Source organism: Acomys russatus, chromosome 16, assembly GCF_903995435.1.
Source record: "Acomys russatus chromosome 16, mAcoRus1.1, whole genome shotgun sequence".
Classification (NCBI taxonomy): Eukaryota; Metazoa; Chordata; class Mammalia; order Rodentia; family Muridae; genus Acomys; species Acomys russatus.
In genome coordinates, this window is record NC_067152.1 from 30,405,814 (window position 1) to 30,426,015 (window position 20,202).

The following is a 20,202-nucleotide window of genomic DNA, read 5'->3' on the forward strand; positions in this document are numbered from 1 at the left end:
TTTCTCCCAAGATTCTCTTAGTGGGCACAAAACAGCAGGAAGAGAAGTTACCTGTTCCCGAGGGCAATACAGCCCCCGCCTCAGGGTTCTGGTTTCCTGGCCTGGCCGAACCTCTATGCTGATGAGAGATTTGCCTTGGGGCTAAGACAGGAGCAGCCAGATCAGGGGAAATCACCTCCAGAGGAGGGGAGGAAGGTTCTAGAGTCCAGATAGTTACATGTCCCTTAACTGGGACTCCTGTAGGCTGCTCACTGTCCACCAAGTCCATTCTAACATGTTATCCAATCCTTAACTCAATAGGGGGCGGGGGAGTAGGGGGCAGACCATTTTGAAGTACAGGGAACTGAGACTGTGGACGGAAAGCTGGCTGCACATCTGAAGTGGGGGAGGTCTTCCCTTCCCAGAGTCCTCCAGTCTTGGCTTGGAAGGCCAAGACCCACAGAGCAAAGGAGCCATGAGGCTGACACGGGGTCTCTCTCAGGGCTGCTCTTGGCTATGTCTGGATAAAAAGGTCATCTTCAGGGGCCTCACCGGGTGTCCAGCTGCCAGGAAGCTGAGGAGGAGTGATAGAGGCTGTGTCCTCGGTGTGTCCCTTGTCTAATCCCTCGCTCATCCCCTCCCTTAAAAATGACACTTCATTTCCAACTATACAGCCCAGGTCACCGGAAGCCACTGCCAAGCCTGGTGTTCTCCAGCCAGCATCCACTCCGCCCCTGCAGAGGATTCCACTGGCCTCAGAGTCATCTCCTGCAGTTCCACCAATGACTTCACAGACTCCCCCGGTTGACCACAATGGGCCCAACACAGGGAGGGAGGAGCCTCTACAGCAACCCTCACCCCAGTCCTTACTGTCAGTGGGCACCGGGCCTCGCATAGGGGTCAAACTACCCTTTAGTCAACCATGTGAGGCAGGTGCTGTTCTCTCATTTAACACATGAGAGAAGTGTAGCCCAGAGAAGAAAGAGAGGCCTTCCCAAGGGTGCTCAGCAGTGCCATGGCCAGATGAGAACCCAGATAGCCTCACATGCTCCAGTGTCCTGCCATGTACCCCAGGAGCTCATTGCAAGATGCCCCTCTATGACTCTCTTCCCCTTGGGGACATTCTTCAGCTTCCCAACCAAGTGACCTGCAGTATTTGGAGATGAGTTGGCTGAAGAGCCTACAGAACCCAGGCCTCAGACGGCCCACTTCCCGGTGTCCCAGCCTGCCCTGGCTCCACATTGGAGCATGGCGCCCTGCTCTCCTTCCAGCACACTCTCTGTAAACCCTGTAGCCCAGGGTAAAGGAAGGCCTGGATCTTAAGACTTTTGCGAAGCCCTCAGTGCTGAGGGAACAGTCATGAGTTCCAGACTGCAAGCCACTCCTCCTGTCCTTCTATGGGGTCCTGGACAGACCCCCTGATGCCCAGCCTCATCACTCATTGGACAAAGGCACAGGGCAGGAGCAGGGCCTTTTAGAGACTCAGAGAGGCTGAGAAATACCACAGATTTCCCCACCCCCAGCTAGATGTGGACAACACGGGGGTCTCCCTTATTTGGCCTTCATTCCTGGGGTGGTGGAGAGGACACAAATAGTATCCACACCCAGATCTGTTCCAGCTGGAAAGGCGTCGGCCATTGAGGCAGGCCAGAAGAGGGTCTAGGGCACCCAGTCCCTCCCTCAACTTCCAGAGTCCCTTACCCTAAGCTAAGACCTACCCGGCCCCATCTGCAGGTCCCCACTACTGTGATTGGATGAAGATAAATATTCCAGCTGCCACCTAGGTCCCAATGGAAGCAGACACTTTGTCCCAAGCTACCTGGGGTGCAGCCGAGAACCCAGATCCTAGCTGAGGGCGGCAGTGGGGTCAGGCAACACAGCTGATGCAGCAAAGTATAACTGGAGGTCAGGGAGAGGACTGCAGAATTATAGCCTGGAGAGTAGTGGACCCCCGAAGAGCCTCAGCTGCCCCTGTGAATGCGCTAATAAAGGCACCAAGTAGCCACACGGGACTGCAGGTCCAGGGCTGGCAGGCTGAGGGTCCTAAGGCAAGGACTGAATCAGTCTCCCAAAGCCCCCAGCAAACCCAACACTCCAGGTGTGTGGAGTGAAAGGTTCGGAGAATTCTGTGAGCCAGGGCACCCCTAGTCTGAGAATCGGGCATGGAAGATGGTAGAGGCAGCAATATGGTGTGCTCGCATGTTCTCATCCTCACTGGGGCATCCATTGGCCAGCGGGGGTCCTGATGACCAAAATTAAACCCATTCTGAGGACAGCGCTACTGCAGGGGACTGGAGCAAAGTCCTGGTTTCTTGGGTTTGGGTTTAGGTTTTGTTATGGTGGAATACACATGAACGTAAAAAGCTCGCATTCCAACAATGTGAGCATATTCAGTGCCCAGGTGACAATATCATCACAGTGTACACATATGCTTAATTATTATAGGACAATAAAATACCCCTGCAACACTAATTCCAGAATGTTCCATCATCATGAATGGAAACTCCAGCCCCTGCCATGATGTGTCTGATTGCGGCTCTCATGTGTGGGTCCCCAGGGAGGATGCCAGCTCCTAGAACAACTCTCCATAAACTAAGAAGGAATCTCTCACCCTGCTCCCCATGTGGCCCCGCCCCTATGCACTCTCAGCACTATACAGAAGGCTCTCGTTTGTCCATAACTTTATTTGTGACTGAGTTTGTTGGTTGGTCCATTGGTGTTAAGACCAGGTCGCACATAACCCAGCTGGTCTCGAGATTGCTATGAAGTCAAGGATAACTTAAAGCTTCTAACCCTCTTGCCTCCACCTGTGCTAGGAGAACCACACCTGTTTTTATGAAGTGCTGGGGCTCCAACCCAGGGTTTCACACACTAGGCAGACACTCTACCAACTGAGCTACATCCTTTGCTGTCGGTTGTTTTTTTTTTTTTTTTTTTTTTTTTTTAATAATAATACCTGGCTCCATGAACTTGTCGGCCTCGCTTTCTAAAAATAAAAATAAAACAAAAATAAAAACAAACAAACCTCCCCCATGAGAAGCAGGGCTTTGGTGAGGCTAATAGCTTTCAGTGAAGGTGGTCTGTCTGGTCAGCATCTAAGTGCTGGATCTAGAACGGTGGTTCTCAACTTTTGGCTTGCAAACCCCTTTGGGGGCTACAGATCAGATATTTACATTATGATTAATAATAGTAGCAAAATTACATTTATGAAAGTAGCAACAAAGTAATTTCATGGTTGGTGGGGGGGAGCGGGGGCTTCTCCACAACATGAGGAACTATATTAAAGGGCCACAGCGTTAGGAAGGTTGAGAACCGCTGCTGTAGAGGGATGTGCTTGGGAGGTGACATTGCCACGTGCCCTGATAACGGTTGCACAGGCTGAGTCCCCTACCCATTTCTAGCGCCTCTTAACAATGCATCTGGACCTCCCTGAAATAAAGATTCCTCAGAAAGGGCCGGAGAAGCCAATGTCTCTGGGCCTTCCACACTTCCCCAGCTTGTGGCAAGTCGCCAGTCAGTGGCATTGGCTCCCTGATGTGTTTCTGACAGTTCACTTGTGGCTGTAATTGCTGTTTGTGGTATAATTAAGTGCTATGTTAATGGATAAATCAGAAGTGCACAAACGAGGGGAAATGGTTCCGATGATAATTCATTCAGTTGGGATGCTTTGAAAGACACAGCCGTAAGTGAGCCACCAAAAACAAAGCTGTCAAATTAGGTGTTGGCAAGGCAAATGGTAAATAATTTGGGGCAAGAAAAAGTCAGAATCTAAATGTGGCCTGGCTGACCATTTTCCAAGGTTTCTTTAAAAATGGCCTCCGCAAGCTGGGCAGTGGTGGCGCACGCCTTTAATCCCAGCACTTGGGAGGCAGAAGCAGGCAGATCTCTGTGAGTTGGAGGCCAGCCTGGTCTACAAAGTGAGTCCAGGACAGCCAAGGCTAACACAGAGAAACCCTGTCTCGAAAAACAAAACCAAAAATAAAATAAAATAAATAAATAAATAAAAGGCCTCCGCTTAAATGGACCCAAGCTGGTGCGGGGGGCGGGGGGGGGCACCTTTCATCTCCTCGCATTGGTGTGGAGTAAACAAGGCCTCTGCGGTATCATCAGATTAAGAATGAGTGGGCTGTAAGCCATTGTGACACAGACGCAAGCATGTAGCAGTAGTTGCAGAGTGGGTTGGCTCACTATCAGCCAGGGTGGCCCCAAGGCTGGTCGGCCACCACCTAGGGAGAGTAAGCAGAACCGCCGTCTGGACTCTCCAATGCTCAGGCCACTACAGCAAGTACAACAAACAGGAGGCTAAAGCAACAGGCATTGTCTCTTCACGGTTCTGGGGACATCAGCATCCAAGATCAAGGTGCCCGGTGATCGGGGTCCTAGCGATGGCTCTCTGCCTATTATAAAGGGACCCTGTCCCACTGCGTCTTCACGAGGCCAACAGAGAGATCGCCACTCCTCTGTCTCTTCGATAGGTTCTAAGAACCTGATAGACGGCTCCTATCCTGTGATCTAATCACGTTTCCTCGTGTTGTGGGCTAGGCTTTAGGGCACGGATGAAGAAGGGACACACACGCCTTCACAGTCTCTAGCACACTTACACCTTCCAGAATTTCTGGGTTTTGTTATTGTCACTGTTGTTTCATGTGTGTGTGTGTGAGAGAGAGAGAGAGAGAGGAGAGAGAGAGAGAGAGAGAGAGAGAGAGGGAGAGAGAGAGAGAGAGAGAGAGAGAGAGAGAGAGAGAGAGAGAGAGAGAGAGAGAGAGAGAGAGATGGGTCAGGTTGCTCTTGAGGTAGGTCTGGCTTTATAGCCCAAACTAGCCTCAAACTCACCATCTTCCTGCGTCTGCCTCCGTAGTACTACAATTAGGTGTGTGTCGCCACACCTGGCTCCATTTCCAGTGGTTTCCTTTTTTAAATTATCCTTTATTTATTTACTAAGGGGAAGGGCATATTTGTGCCATAGCGCATGCGAGGGAGGTCGCAGGACAAGTTTCAAGAGTTGCTTCTTTTCCTTCCACCGCTCGGATCCTGGATTGAATTCAGGCAGTCAGGCTTGGCAGCGAGCACGCCTACCTGCTGAGCCGACTCACTGGCCCCATTTCCGTTGTTTTGAGCCATGTGGTTCATATCATCATTTAGGGAAGTCAAAGCAATTTGTGCAATGAATAAATAGGGAGGGAACTCTGTGTGTGTGTGTGTGTGTGTGTGTGTGTGTGTGTGTGTGTGTGTGTGTGTGTGTGTGTACTGTGCACCCATGTTGTATGTATGTATGTAGTTATCTTGCTTTTCTATTGCTGTGATAAAACACCGTGACCAAAGCTACCTATAATAAAAAGATGTAATTTGGGTTATGGTTTCAGAGAGGGTCCACGATGCCGGAGAGAAGAAATGGCCACAAGCTCACATCTTGGTCCACAACGAAGGCCATGGGCATCGTGGGAATGGCACGAGTCTTTCAAAACCTCTGCCCCTGTGACATATGCCTTCCAACAAGTTCACACCTCCTGATCCTTCCCACACAGTTCCACCATCCAGGGACCAAGTATTCAAATATATGAGCTTATGAGCAGCTGTTCTTATTCAAACCACCACCATGGTGATGGAGGATGTGTGTGTCCATGGGCACACATGTGGAGACCAGAGCAGGTGTTTTCCTCTATCACACAATTTTCCAGTCCCCAGCATCAGTCCTCGGGGGGGATGGGATGGTATGTGCAGTGTTATGTGCAGTGATAAAGGATGCTATGTGCAGTGATAATGGATGCTACGTGCAGTGATAATGGCTACTACGTACAGTGAAAATAGCTACTATGTGCAGTGATAAAGGATGCTATGCACTGTGATAAAGGATGCTATGTGCAGTGATAAAGGATGCTACATGCAGTGATAATGGTTGCTATGTGCAGTGACAACAGATGCTATGTGCAGTGATAATGGCTGTTATGTGCAGTGATAAAGGATGTTACGCACTGTGATAAAGGATGCTATGTGCAGAGGCTCTGCCACTTAGTATCCTGACCATGAATCTGGTTCCTAAACTTAAGCAAGACCTTGAAAAATTCTGTAACTTCCCAGCACATCTATCCTGTGACTATAAATCCAGCCACTCACTCACCAATCCTACACATTTTGAGCATTTTGTTTTCTATTAAAAAAAATCTTAGATCACTAAGTAGGACAGACATGGTCCCTGCCTTCACTGACCTCATGTGTCCTCAGTGGGAGCTAGAACAGAACAGACAGGCATAATGTCAGGTGCAGTGCAGTAAGTAAAACAAGCATTGTGATGATGGTGACAAGCTGAGAGGGGGCTGGGTTTTTTTCCCTGAGGATGGAGATGACATGGGAGCCAAGACCTAGATGGCATGGCCAAGCAGCAAGTAATATAACTCATACTGCCAGGAGACTTGGGGCCGAGAACATATCAGTAGGTCAGGAGATATGGCTCAGTGATGGAGTCCCAGGTTCAATCCTCATTACAACGAAAGGAGAGAGGGAGAGAGGGAGGGAGAGAGAGAGAGAGAGAGAGAGAGAGAGAGAGAGAGAGAGAGAGAGAGAGAGAACAAATTGGTTGAGCAGCAGAGCTCAGGGTTGACCAAGGGCAAAGAGTTGAAGCATAAACTCATGCTCAGATTCCCTGATGTGCCCACAGCACCTCCAGAAGCCCTGGACCAGTTCCCACTGGGAGGGCTTCATCCTGAAGCAGAGTCCCTGCTGCCGTACCAAGAGGCTATGCTGGTGACTGGTGGCAGAGCTGATCTCCAGCAGCAGTGAGGTGTCACAGTATCACAAGTGAAGGAAGCTGAAGGCCATCCAGTGAGCAGTAGAAGATGGATGGCTACAGGTCAGCAGAAAACACAGGAACCCGATGGCCACTCATAGCATCCTCTCTTCTGGTCTTAAGGGCCCCGGCAAATGCCTGTTGTCTTGACAACTACATTCAATGCATCCCTTCACAGCTGGCCTGAGGAAGACTGGATAGGCTCGTGAGAGGACACCAGAGCTTGGATGGGAACCTGCCCATCAAGAACCTAGGGTTGGTTCTTGACTTCAAATTCAACTCCCAGCTCAACCCCAGAATATAAGCAGGGAGACCAGCCTAGACTTCACCTCGAAAGGTTTGTGAAACATCAGAGCCCAGTGGTTTAACTAGTCTGAGAAACTTGGTGGACTGGTCCACTTGCACTGCTCTGAGCCTACTCTACTCCTGATATGGGGGTATCAGGTAATGCTAAGCTACGATAACAAAGACGCCCACAACAAACAGACAAGCTTATTGTGAAGGATCAGATATCTCTCTAGTAGCAGCAAGCATCCCAGACATCTTCTCCATATAGTTGCCCAGGGACCCCTTCCTCACCCCACCCCACCCCACCCCACCCCGACTCTCTCCACTTTGTCCCCATGCCTTCAGACATTGTCCTCATCTCAGGCTTGTCTTTGTCCTAAGTTTCAAGAAAGTGAAAGAGTGGGCAAGAACCTCCAAGATGCGCTCTGGGCAGAGGGACTGATTAAGGACAGTGAGCAGAGCCAGGCGTGGTGGCGCACGCCTTTAATACCAGCACGCGGGAGGCAGAGGCAGGCAGATCGCTGTGAGTTCGAGGCCAGCCTGGTCTACAAAGTCTAGGAGCCAAGGCTACACAGAGAAACCTTGTATCGAAAAACAAAAATAAAAATGAAAGAAAGAAAGAAAGAAAGAAAGAAAGAAAGAAAGAAAGAAAGAAAGAAAGAAAATGACAGTGAGCAGCCTCCAGCTAGGTGAGTATTACAGAGCTGTGGCGAGTGCAGATAAACATCCTGGCCCTTAGCATGTGCTCGCCAGGGAGCTGGGTGCTCTGGAGCCTGGAACCTGGTGTGATGTCATTACTTTGCAGCTAATGACACAGTCCAGGAGCTAGAGAGAGAGAGCTGTGGGGGAAGAGTGCCTGATGAGAAATCATAAGGTCCTAAGTTTGGGTTCCCAGTACCCAGATTTTTTTAAATGGGGTGTGGCCACACACACACCTGTCATCTCAGGCCTGTGAGAGAGGGAGACAGGATCACTGGGACTTGCTAGCTGCCAGTGTAGACTCAATTTTCTTAACCAAAATATTTTATTAGCAACTTATTGACCGAGCCTACGTCAATTATAACCTGATTAACCAAAACAGTAGGAAATGAGGATTAATTGACACAAAAACAAAACCTTAAGGATATCAGTCCCAAGGAACAATTCTCCGGTCCGGAGCTGCAGGATTTCTTCCACTGGAACCTGGGGTAACCAGACCCCAGAGCCTCAGCAGGAGCCTGAGCTCTGAAGCCTTCCCTTGAGCGGTTTTCTCTAGGAGTGTCTTGAAGGGCAGCAATGAACAGCCAAATCTATCCGAAGTCTCCAATCCGCCTTGCCTCCAGTTCTGGGCTCATTTATATATCTCCTCCCAGAGTCTGTTCGCAGGATCTTTTTCATCTGGTAGCAATTAAGCTCCTGCAAGAGGTGGTTGCCCTGCTAGTGAATTAACATCACCTGTTCTCTTACTAGACCGTTAGATCCCACACTTGGGATCCTAAAGAACAGGTTTCTCTCCTTCATGCCAGCCTAGCTCCAAGTTCAGTGAGAGAACCCTGCCTTAAGAGGATAAAACAAAGGGTTTAGAACGATGAGGAAGATGGCACCCAATGTCCCCCATCTGGCCTCTGAACATGCATGGCACATACGTACACATGTGCATATGTGCGCCTACACACATATGTACACCTAATATATATGCACCGTCCTGGTTTAGTTTGTATCGCTATGATAAACCACCATGACCAAAAACAACTTAGGGAAGAAAGATGGGTTTCAGTCCTTCTTCAGACACTCAAAAGACAGGGCTGAAGCAGAGGCCATGGGGGGTGCTGCTTACTGCCTTGCTCCTCATGGCTTGCTTGGCCTGCTCCTCTATAGAACACAGGACCACCAGCCCAGAGGTAGCACCACCCACAATGGGCCCTCCCGCATTAGTCATTAATCAAGAAAAACTCAGTGGCAGTGACAGGCAGATCTCTGTGAATTTGAGGCCAAGTCTACGACATAGTGAGTTCCAGGACAGCTGGGGCTACATAATAAGACCCTGTCTCAAAAAAAGAAAGGAAGGGAGGGAGAGAGGAAGGGAGGGAGAAAGGAAGAAAGGAAAGAAAATGCCCCCACAGACTTACCTATGGGCCATCTGCTGGAGGTATTTTCTCAATATATATTCCTATTCCCAGCTTGCATTAAGCTGACAGAAAACTAGCAGGGCGCGCACACGCACACACACACACACACACACACACACACACACTAAATAAACAAATAAATAAACAAACAAACAAGCCAATGCAAAGAGGAGAGGTGAATTGAACTGCCTAGGCTATCCAGGAGGCAAAATAAAAAGCTATTTCCAGAGCCCTGCCTGCAGTCTCCAGCCCCCACACACACCTTTCTCAGCTTACCTGGTCTAGGCCTGCTGGGGCCTGGGCAGGGATAAGCTCTCACACGACCTTCCTACTGGAACCAGGACTGAGAACATGGTTCTGAGAGGGGCCTGTGCCTCACACAGTGCCCTTCCTCACTTTGTGACCAGGTAGGTGTGGCTCTGTGACAAAGAGCCACACCCTCTCCCTGGGAGGGCAACAGAGCTGTGGGCAGCTGCTTCTTTGGGAGGACAGAGTAAGTGGCTGAGGAGGATGGCCTGCCTGGGTCCCCTCCTCCCCACGGGCTCCCTCCTCCTCCTCCTGCTCCTCCTCAGCCCCGAGGCCCGGGGAGAATATGGCGTGGTCCGCGTCGTGTCAAAGAAGTGGAGCAAGGACTACTGTGTCTTGTACAGCTCTGACTACGTCATCCTCCCCCGGGACCTGCGCCATGCCCCACTCCTACCTCTGCATGATGGCACCAAGACACCATGGTGTCCGGATGAGGACGCTTTCCACCAGGCCCAGGACAGCTCCCCTAGACAGCAACCCCTCCACCAGACTACGACCATGGTGACGCGTGGCAACTGCAGCTTCTATGCCAAGGCCTGGCTGGCTCAGGGCCAAGGTGCCCATGGGCTGCTCATTGTGAGCCGGCCCAGCAATCAGCAGTGTTCAGACACCATCTCAAAGTCCCAGGACCCCAGCAAGCCCCGGCCTGCCCTCGCTATCCCAGTGGCTGTGCTCCGCTACGCCGACATGTTGGACATCCTCAGCCACACTCACGGTGGCACCAATATCCGAGTAGCCTTGTACGCCCCCCTAGAGCCCATTGTTGATTATAACATGGTGGTTATCTTCATCCTGGCTGTGGGCACTGTGGCTGCAGGTGGCTACTGGGCTGGCTTGATGGAGGCAGACCGGCTGCAGAGGCGCCAGGCCCGAGGAAGAGGGGGGCTTGGTGGTCACAGTCAACCACAAGCAGTGGCAGCTGAAAGGTTCCAGAGGGCCTGGGAAGATGAAGATGATGAAGACACACCTGTGGACTTCACGCCAGCCATGACGGGCGCCGTGGTCACCATGTCCTGTTCCATCATGACTCTGCTATACTTCTTCTATGACTGCTTCGTCTACGTCATGATTGGGATCTTCGGCCTGGGTGCCAGTACCGGCCTCTACAGCTGCCTGCTACCCATAGTGCGCTACCTGCCTCTATGGCAATACCATTGGGTCCTGCCTGGCCGCCAGACTTACATAAAGTTGCCATTGCTACTGCTGGCAGGCCTGTGTGCTATGGTGACCCTCCTCTGGGTCATCTACCGCAACGAGGACCATTGGGCGTGGCTGCTGCAGGACACTTTGGGCGTCGCCTACTGCCTTTTTGTCCTGAGGCGGGTGCGGTTGCCCACGCTCAAGAACTGCACCTCGTTCCTGCTGGCCTTGCTGGCCTTCGATGTCTTCTTCGTCTTTGTCACGCCTCTCTTCACCAAGACCGGTGAGAGTGTCATGGTGGAAGTGGCATCAGGCCCCGCAGATTCTTCAAGCCGAGAGAAGTTGCCCATGGTGCTCAAAGTGCCCCGGCTGAGCTTCTCGGCCTTGACGCTGTGTGACCAGCCCTTCTCCATCCTCGGCTTTGGCGACATCGTTGTCCCTGGCTTCCTGGTGGCTTACTGTCATCGCTTTGATGTGCAAATCCGCTCTCCCCAGGTCTACTATTTGACCTGTACAATGGCCTATGCCGTGGGCCTGCTGGCCACCTTCGTTGCCATGGTCTTCATGGAGATGGGACAGCCTGCGCTGCTGTACTTAGTGTCCAGCACCCTGCTTACCAGTCTTGCTGTGGCTGCCTGCCGCCAAGAGCTCACCCTTTTCTGGACCGGCCAGGGCAGAGCTAAGCTACCTGCTGGGCCTGTGGCAGAGCCCTGCATTGCCTCTACAGTGGCCTCCACGCTGAAGCTGGGTGGTGTGACAGATTCCTGTACAACCAATGGGTTTGAGGAGGCCATTGGCGACAAGCCACTGGACTTAGACAGCAACCCTGGGGACGACATGGCCGAGATGGTCCCCCTATCTGAGGACGAAGCCACAAGTCTAGAGAGCCACAGCGAGAGCTCTGAGGGTTGGAGTGATGCCAACTTGGATCCTGATGAGCTACCCTCTAACCCCCCCATGGCCCTGGAGGAGCTGATGCCTCTGGCCGTGTTGGTCCCAATGATCCCAGCAATGCCGACCCCCTCGGAGTTGGGTCACATCCACACCCAGGCTCAGGTCCATGATGCCAACCTGCCCTGGATGGGGCTGCACAGGAGAAAGGGCTTGAAGGTGAAGAAGAGCAATGTCCACGCAGGCTCCCCTCTGAACACAGCTTCCCAAAGGCCTTCCTTCCAAAACGCCACGCAGCAGAGCCACACAGGATAAGAGACCGGGCATTAGAGAAACTCCCCATCTTCCTTTGGAGTCTCTTTGCTTGTTAGGGCCGGAAATCAGCAGTAGCACAGAATACACCTGTGCACCACTGGGAGGGTCCCTGTGGGTTGGTACAGCTTCCAAATTGCGCAGGCGGGGGAGGGGGAACCGAGGCTCAGGGAGGTCATATGACTTGTACAGATCCACAGGAGATTTGGCCTCCCAGGGTTCCCTGGGAAGCTCTTTGTGCTTTTCCTGCACGCCCAGCTTCTCCGAAGCCCCAGCCCCTTAGCTGGCCACATAGCTAGTCACCCCCCTCCATCAGCAGCCCCTTATGGCTTTTTGATCCTGTCCCATCCATCCTCTTCCTCTCTGTTTGATGGTGCTGGTCCTGCCAGCTGGATGCCTTTCCTGTCGTAGAAAGACCTGCCCCACCCCCCAACCCCAGGGAACTGTGAGGCTTTCTTCCAACCTCAGCTCACATGGACTTGCTGAACCCCTCAGCTCAAGTCCCAGATATCAGCACTTGGGCCCCAGTCCCCCCTGAGGCATTGACTATGCCCCTACTGTGTGCCCCCTAATGTAGTAGCCCCAGGAGGGTCCTGTCATCCAGAAGAACATGAGTATAGGGGCAGACAGTCACTTAAAGCCAGGAGTTGCAGAGAGATGGGCCTGGGGCAGAAAGCTTTACACATCATGTGACCAGGCCCTGCTGGCTCTGCCTAACGAGCAGGGCTCTGCAGGATTCAGAAGTCACATCAGCAAAGTGACTTATACTATTGTGTCCTCTAGAAGCAGGGGGCACGGACAGGGTGACCTCCTTAGGACTCCACAGAGTTTTGGACCATGTGGTGCATTTAGAAACTGTTTGAGTAGAGCAACTGGGGTATAGGGTGAGGGAAAGACTTCTGACGAAGGCCTTTGGGGGGGGGGCAGGGTCATGTCTCAAAAGGCAACGCTGCGAAGTGGTTAGCGTCATAGAGCCCCACACTGACTTAAAGTGTGTCACTTGGTGGAGACCGACCCTCTCCGTGCTCAGCTTGCCCATCGGTAGCATGGAATGAGCAATACGACTGTCAATAGGTTTGAAAGAGGTGTCTGTGGGGTGCCCAGTGCCCAGCAAGGAGGAAGAGCGACAGGCTTCCGTTCCCTCCTTTGTGAAGTATTCTGGCCTTGTTCACATCAGTGTACCCTTTGGTTTTCTTTTCTCCCTCCCCCCACCCCTTTGGTTTTTATAGACAGGGTCTCTCTGTGTTAGCCGTGGCTGTCCCGGACTCACTTTGTAGTCCAGGCTGGCCTCGAACTCACAGAGATCCACCTGCCTCGGCCTCCTGAGTGCTGGGATTAAAGATGTGCGCCACCGCCGCCTGGCTCACTCTGTTGTTTTCTTGTTCTTTGCAGTAGAGTTTGGTTTTGTGAGGGTGAGGACATACCTTGTCCTCCTGGTTCGTAGGTTATGTCTCCAAGCCAAGGACAGAGCCTGACATGTCAAAGGTATTTGGTGTCTATTTGCTGCATGAAGGAAGGAAGGAAAAAGAAAGGACTGAATTAGTCACTGAAGTCATTTGAACTGTGGAAGACTAAGAGTCTCTGCGAAGACCCCATTGCCTAGGCATTTTTCTTAGAGTTTGGTCAGAGTGGACAGACTTCCCAAAGCCCCCACTTACAGGGAAGAAACACGGCTCAGCAAACAGTGGCTGCAGACCCAGATGGACAGGATAGGGTGAAACACTCGAGAGAAGACTCTGACCTGAGGCATTGGCAGACCCTCCCGCTGCAGCCAGTGGCCATCTGGCCTGGACAGAGGGGCCGCCGTAGGCCCTGGCTCATCCCCAACCCCAGGCAGCCTCCCCACTGCTGGCCTGCGTCACTGGACCTGTGGGGCAGGCTGCACCCCTGCCAGGCCTGAAAGGAAGGACTGGACAGAGTTCAGACCTCAGCCCCCTCAGTCCCCGAGTGGGAGGCTGGCAGGAAGCTTCCTCTCCAAGGTGTGGGCAGCAGGAAGCTCTGAAGATGCCAGCCACAACAGGTAGGACAGTAATGGGGCTGACACAGGCCTTCAAGGAGCAGAGCCTTGGGAGGGTCTGAACAGGGAAACGACCCCTCCTCGTTTACCAGAGACCAGTGCAGGAAGAGCTCAGAGATCTTAACTTGCTTAGGATGTGCCCTTAGGACAGAGAAGTGCCCACAGAAATTCAGAGAACAGGCCTGTGCTGAGGATAACCCAGCATGCAGTGGATACCAGTGTCCCAGACACCTCAAATGCCCCCCCCCCTTAAATCTCAGCTCCTCACAGGAAAAGCAGTCCTGTGTGCTAAAACCCAGCTACACTGGGGAAAGCCCCCTAAGCTCTCTCTTCCTGCAGAAAGCTTGGGAAAGATTTTGCACAAACAGCCTCAGGAGAAGCCACATCTTCCTTCCCAGCATGCTCCCTGCCCTCACTCACTGGTATCTCCCCAGATATCAGGCCTCTCTGCCTCCTAGGCCTCTCCTGAGCCTTAGTCCTAGGATCCCAAACGAAGGCCAAGGAATCAGAACCTGACGTTGACCTGTAAAATGATCTAGATTCCTCGACTACACCTGCTCTGCTGTTCTGCAGGGGAGGGGTGGGAAGGGACAGTGAGGGGCAGGAGAAGGTCAGAACCTTTTCTCCCTCCCACCCCCCTACCCCCGCAAACAGGTCTAAGCAATAACTACAAGACAATGTTGTAGCCTGGGGTGTTTAAACACAGACACACAAGCTCAGCTGCATATTGGGCACTCAGGGGGAAGGACATTTGAAAAATAAAAGTTCCTGAGTCCCATGTTCTGACCTAGTGTGCCCAAGTGGGACCAGGCCCCTATGGGGTTGAAGGTCCCCCCGTCTGCCTCGAGTTGAGCCTCTTCAGAATTGAGTCCTGGTCTCTCCATGCATCTGGGCTCCCTGACAGGAGGACAAAGACCAGAGCTCAAGGTACAGAACCCAGGGCAGGCCCCAGCCTCCTGCCTTGCCACCTACTTCCACAGAGACTCACGCTCCTGCCAGGGCCCTAGACTCGCAAGGCCATGCCCAGAAGCTCAGACTCCACTCGGGCTTTACTGGCCAATCATTGAGAAGGAAGAATTGAGCCATCATCATCAAACCACCAATCAGTGTTATCCACGCCCTATGCTTTTAGAACAGTGGTTCTCCACCTTCCTAATACTGTGACCCTTTCACACAGTTCCTTGTGTTTGGGTGACCCCTGTACTGGTCAGTTTTGTGTCAACTTGACACAAGCTAAAATGATCAGAAAGGGAAAGAGCTCCAGTGGAGGAAATGCCCCCCATGAGGTCCAGCCTTAAGGCATTTTCTCAATTAGTGATCAAAGGGGGAGGGCCAAGGCCATGATGGGACATGCTATCCCTGGGATGGCAGTCTTGGGGTCTAATTAAAAAAAAAAAGAAAGAAAGAAAGCAGGCTGAGCAAGCAGTGTGGAGCAAGCCAATAAGCAGCCCTCCTCTGTAGCCTCTGCATCAGTTCTTGCCTCCAGGTTCCTGCCCTGTCTGAGTCCCTGTGCTGACTTCCTTTGGTGATGAACAGCGTGCAGAAGTGTAAGCTGAATAAATCCTTTCCTCCCCGACTTGTGTTTTGGTCATGATGTTTCAGCACAGCAATAAAAACTCTTAAAAAGTTGGTACCATCCCGGGCATAGTGGCACATGCCTTTGATCTCAGCATTCGGGAGGCAGAGGCTGGTGGATCGCTGTGAGTTCGAGGCCAGCCTAGTCTACAAAGTGAGTCCAGGACAGCCAACCTACACAGAGAAACCTTGTCTCGAAAAACAGACAAACAAGCAACCCAACCCCCCAAAAAAGAAGTTGGTACCAGGAGTGTGACAAACAGGAAGGACTTTGGAACTTTGGGCCAGAGAAGCCATTGGGTGTTGAGAGCTCAGTGGGATGTTCTGTATGAGCCTGGAAGATAAGTTGAGAGCGGTGCAGGAGATGGAGGCCTGGCTTGTGAGGTTTCAGAGTGAAATGTAAAGGCTTTATCAGGGTTACTTGCTCTTTTGAACTAAGATTCTGTCATCTGGGTCCGCTGGGGGGTGAAGAGTCAGCCACAACTAGCAAGAGACCAAGCCCCATTCAAGTGAAACCTTTGCCTCACTGGGACCGTTGATGCTCGTTAGCTGGAGCTAAGAAATTAGTGGCAATTGAGAGGAGACCAGCATCAGTGAGGTGAAATCTTCCAGGAAGTGTTTCCCGAGAGCACAGAGAAGTGATGTTCCAGAACACTGGCTGAGGTCATGCCTTGTGCTGGCAGCGAAACTTGGTAGGTGTAAGAGTCGCCCAGGTGGTAACTGGTTTTTGAAGGCATGAGGGAGTCATGGAGAGAAGTTGAGGCTTGGCACCATGAAGAGAACCTAGGAGAAGCTGTGGATAAAAGTGTGGCCAAGTTGCAGCAGAAGCGCCCCCAGCGGGGATGGGATGCCATGGTCCTGGAGATGTCAGGACCACGGGATGGCCACCAAGAACAGCAGCAGCAGAGGAGCTGAGTCAGATGGAGCCTAGAGGTCATGCTGTGTGCAGCAGGGGGTGGAGCTGGAGAAGTGAGCCAAGACAAGCCCTTTGGAGGAGCCCAGAAGGTTGTGAGTGGATCCTAGACGTTGGAAGGTTAGAATCTGGTTTCGTTTTGCTTTGATTGTGACTGGGCCCTGACTTTCTTCCCTCTTAAAGAGGTTTATTTTATAATTGTGGAGGCCACAATTGAGAGACTTTGAGTCTTAAAAGACCTTGGATTTTAAAAGAAACTGCCTATTTAAAAAAAAAGACTAAAATTTTAATGTGTTTGAATTTGTAAAGACTGAGACTTTGAAGGTTATTTGTGGTTTTAGTGTAAGATCTTGGGGGTGAATAAGAAAGGGAGGGTTGCTGGCTTAAAAATGATATGTGTTTGTGTGTCCAGGTGTACTGGCTAGTTCTGTCAGTTTGACACAAGCTAGAGTCATCAGAGAGGAAGGAGCCTCAGCTGAGGAAATGCCTCCATGAGATCCAGCTGTAAGGCATTTTCTCAGTTAGTGATCAACTAGGGAGAGTCCAGCCCATTGTGGGACGTCCCATCCCTGGGCTGGTGGTCCTGGGTTCTATAAGAAAGGAGGCTGAGCAAGCCAGTTCGCAGCACCTTTCCATGGCCTCTGTATCAGCTCCTGCCTCTAGGTTCCTCCCGTGTTTGCGTCCCTGCCCTGACTTCCTTTGCTGATGAAAAACAACAGTATGCAAGTGTAAGCCAAATAAACACTTTTCTCCTCAACTTGCTTTTCGGTCACTGTGTTTTTGTCACAGCAATAGAAACCCTAACTAAGAGAACCCCCAACCATAAAATTATTTCCATTGCCACTTCATAAGTATAATTTTGCTGCTATTATGAACCATAATATAAGTATATGATATGCGGGATATCTGATTTGCAACCCCTGTGAAAAAGTTGTCCCAACCTCCCAAAGGGGCCGTGACCCACAGGTTGAGAACCACTGCTCCAGACACCAAAGCAACAATTATTTTTATCTGTTCATCATGCGTTGGGTCTGACACATCATAGGTGCTCAAGAAAGCAGTTGTCAAATCAATTGTGGCATGGATGAATGTTTCCTCTTGCTAGTTGGGACTTTGGGGACATAACATATTTTTACCCGCTAAAAGGACAAGCAACGCTATCTGGTCTGGCATCTGTATTAAGCGTTAGACCCGTCTGGGAAGGAGCCGAGCCCTGTCCTTGGCACAGTCAGATCTCAGTGTTGCGGTTGCTACTCCTGAGTGGCCCTGCTCCTACCCAGAGGCCCCTTCTATGTGCCACCTGCATCACTTTATAAGTCTGCTTCCTAGGGATTGGCCTGAATAGCTGGACCAAGCCACACCCTTCTGGAGCAGCCTCTACCTGAATGACGGAAAGACACGGGATACTGCACATGTATGCACACATACGCGTGCACACACACATGCACACTACACCATGGCTTGTACAGACACACACACTAGCATATATGCATGCTACACTATGCATGGACACATACACACACACAAACATTACACTATGGCTTGTACAGATACACTAGCATATATGCATGCTACACTTTGCATGGACACACACACGTGCACTCGCATGCATATTACACTATGGCTTGTACAGACACACACACTATACTATGTGTTTGTGCAGACACACACACACTAGCATATATGCATACTACACTATGCATGGACACATACACACGCACGCGCGCGCGCGCACACACACACACACACACACATACACACACCTGTATCAAGCACATATCCCCTAGTATACACCTTACCACACACATACTCACAAGCATAGGTTCTAAGCTGGTCCTTCCCCACTTGGCCTTTTATATCTCATACACAGGTGGAGGAGGCCCTGAGGGTGTCAGTCAGAGCAGGCAGGGAACACCAATCCCTGGCACATGGAGAACAAGCTAGTGACCAGGTAACAGTGGCCTTTACTCAGACTCTTGCTCAGCTTGGGGGCAAGCCTGGGTCAAGTCTGATGGATTTCCCCCCCACCCTGTAGCCTTCTCCTGCTTCCTGAATGTAGGCTCCTAGAGCCATTAGACTTCTGCTTCCTGGAGAGTCCCAGCCTGTAAAACTTGAGGGGCTAGGGCAAGAGGCTCCAGATGAGAGCTAAGGCTCGCCGGATGTGGTGGCCCACACCTTTAATCCCAGCACTTTGGCCCCAGTGAGTTCGGGGCCAAACTGGTCTGCAAAGGGAGTCCAAGACAGCCAAGGCTACACAGGGAAACCCTGTCACGGAAAACAAACAAACAAACAAACAAATAAGAACCAAGGCTCCAGGTGGCCTGGTTCTGTGCTGAGGTTTCTTTCACTTCTCCCTAGGCCTTCATTTAATGCCAGCGAGCGCTCCACAGACCTTGAATAGATACCTCTTCACGAGTTTAGGGTTAGACAGTCAGATGTCTGAATTCCCCAGCAGAGAGCCAGAAAAGACCTGTGAGGTAGTCTTGGTCACAAGAGGAAAGGCCTCCCCATAGTCACACTGCAAAGAAACGGCTCGACTCCGGTCCCTGCCTCCCAGCCCAACATGTGGTATCAACTCTCATTCTCAACCTCCCGCTCCTTTGCAGACATATGCTCCCCTCCCCATCTCTGCTCCAGGAAAACTCTGGGCCTATTGCTCCCTTACCTCATTCCTCCTCAAGAGACACGGATACCAACAGCCCCGCATTCTCAGTGAGAGATGAATTGTGGCATGTCAGGCACCTCCCCAGCTAGGAAGCAAGGGAACATGCGGCTGCACCCAAGTCTCCCTGGCTTAATCGGAAAGCCCAGCACTGCTTTCATTAAGAGGAGGCTTTGGATGAGCAGGGTCTTCCCTCCAAGCCTGCTTTCAGACCGATGATGACACCTACCTGTGCTTTGCTTAAGATGAGGCAGGCAGACACACACCCGACAGTTGCTACATGCTTAGAGCAGCTCAGGACTAACAAGCAGTGCATCATACACCATCCAGGTTAACAGATTTCCCAGCATGCCCAGGGTCCTCTTCCCTGGGAGGCAGCATGTGCATGTTGTGGAGTACCAGGAGGCTGCTTTGCTGCGGTTCACCAGCACAATCAAACTATTGCTGTTTTTTTTGTACTTCAACTCTGACGTTTAAGTGTTCCCGTGCTGCCATCTGCTGGTCAATATGATAAATGCATGCAGGCTCCGTAATAATTCCATAGGGTGAAATATAAATGTACTTCTTTACAGAGTTGCTTCCCCAGAGGTCCAGGATTGACCCTTTAGGATCTTATTTTTGAGGAAGTGAAAATGGCCTTGGACAGGCATTCTGGTCCTGAGAGGAAGTAACTACAGTTCAGACCTCGAGAAGGAGGCCCCGAACACTTTAAGACGATCCCTACTCCACATGGGTCTCACCCACAGACCACAGAGAATCAGTGTTCTTAGCAATGGAAGCTTCTCCACAAGACCAACACAAGCACCTGCCCTACTGTGTGCACCTCCAGTGCCTGCTCTAGTGTGCGCGCCTCCAAACTCACGGGAACTAGTCGATCCTGGTAGTTAATTTTTGTTCCTAAACAAACTCCTACTGGTGTTGCTGCTGTTTGAGGCAGGGTCTCACTTAATGGTGCGGACTATCCTGGAACTGGAGATTCTCCTGCTTCAGCCTCCGGAGCTCCAGGGTTCCAGGTGAGAGCCCCCACGCAGCATGTTCAAGTGCATGCTGTTATCCTTGTATGCCTGGTCTTTTTATGCCTCAGCTAGAGTGTTTCCTGGGGCGAGAGCCCACACCTCACTCCTGGCCCTTCCTAGGAGGACCCCACCCACAAGAGTCGACTGCAGAGGGATTCCAAATCATGGTGTTTGCAGAGGTCTGCCAGACCTCCTCAGAGTTATGGACAGA

At 51.4% G+C, this 20,202-nt stretch overlaps 1 protein-coding gene across 1 annotated transcript; it reads left to right on the forward strand.

The window, feature by feature from the left end:
- The first annotated feature begins 9,669 nt into the window (after nt 1-9,669).
- Sppl2c (signal peptide peptidase like 2C) lies at nt 9,670-11,752 on the forward strand. The gene is given in 2 exon segments (XM_051158839.1): nt 9,670-11,727; nt 11,729-11,752. Coding segments are annotated over 2 exon segments (2,082 nt in total).
- Nucleotides 11,753-20,202: the final 8,450 nt, after the last annotated feature.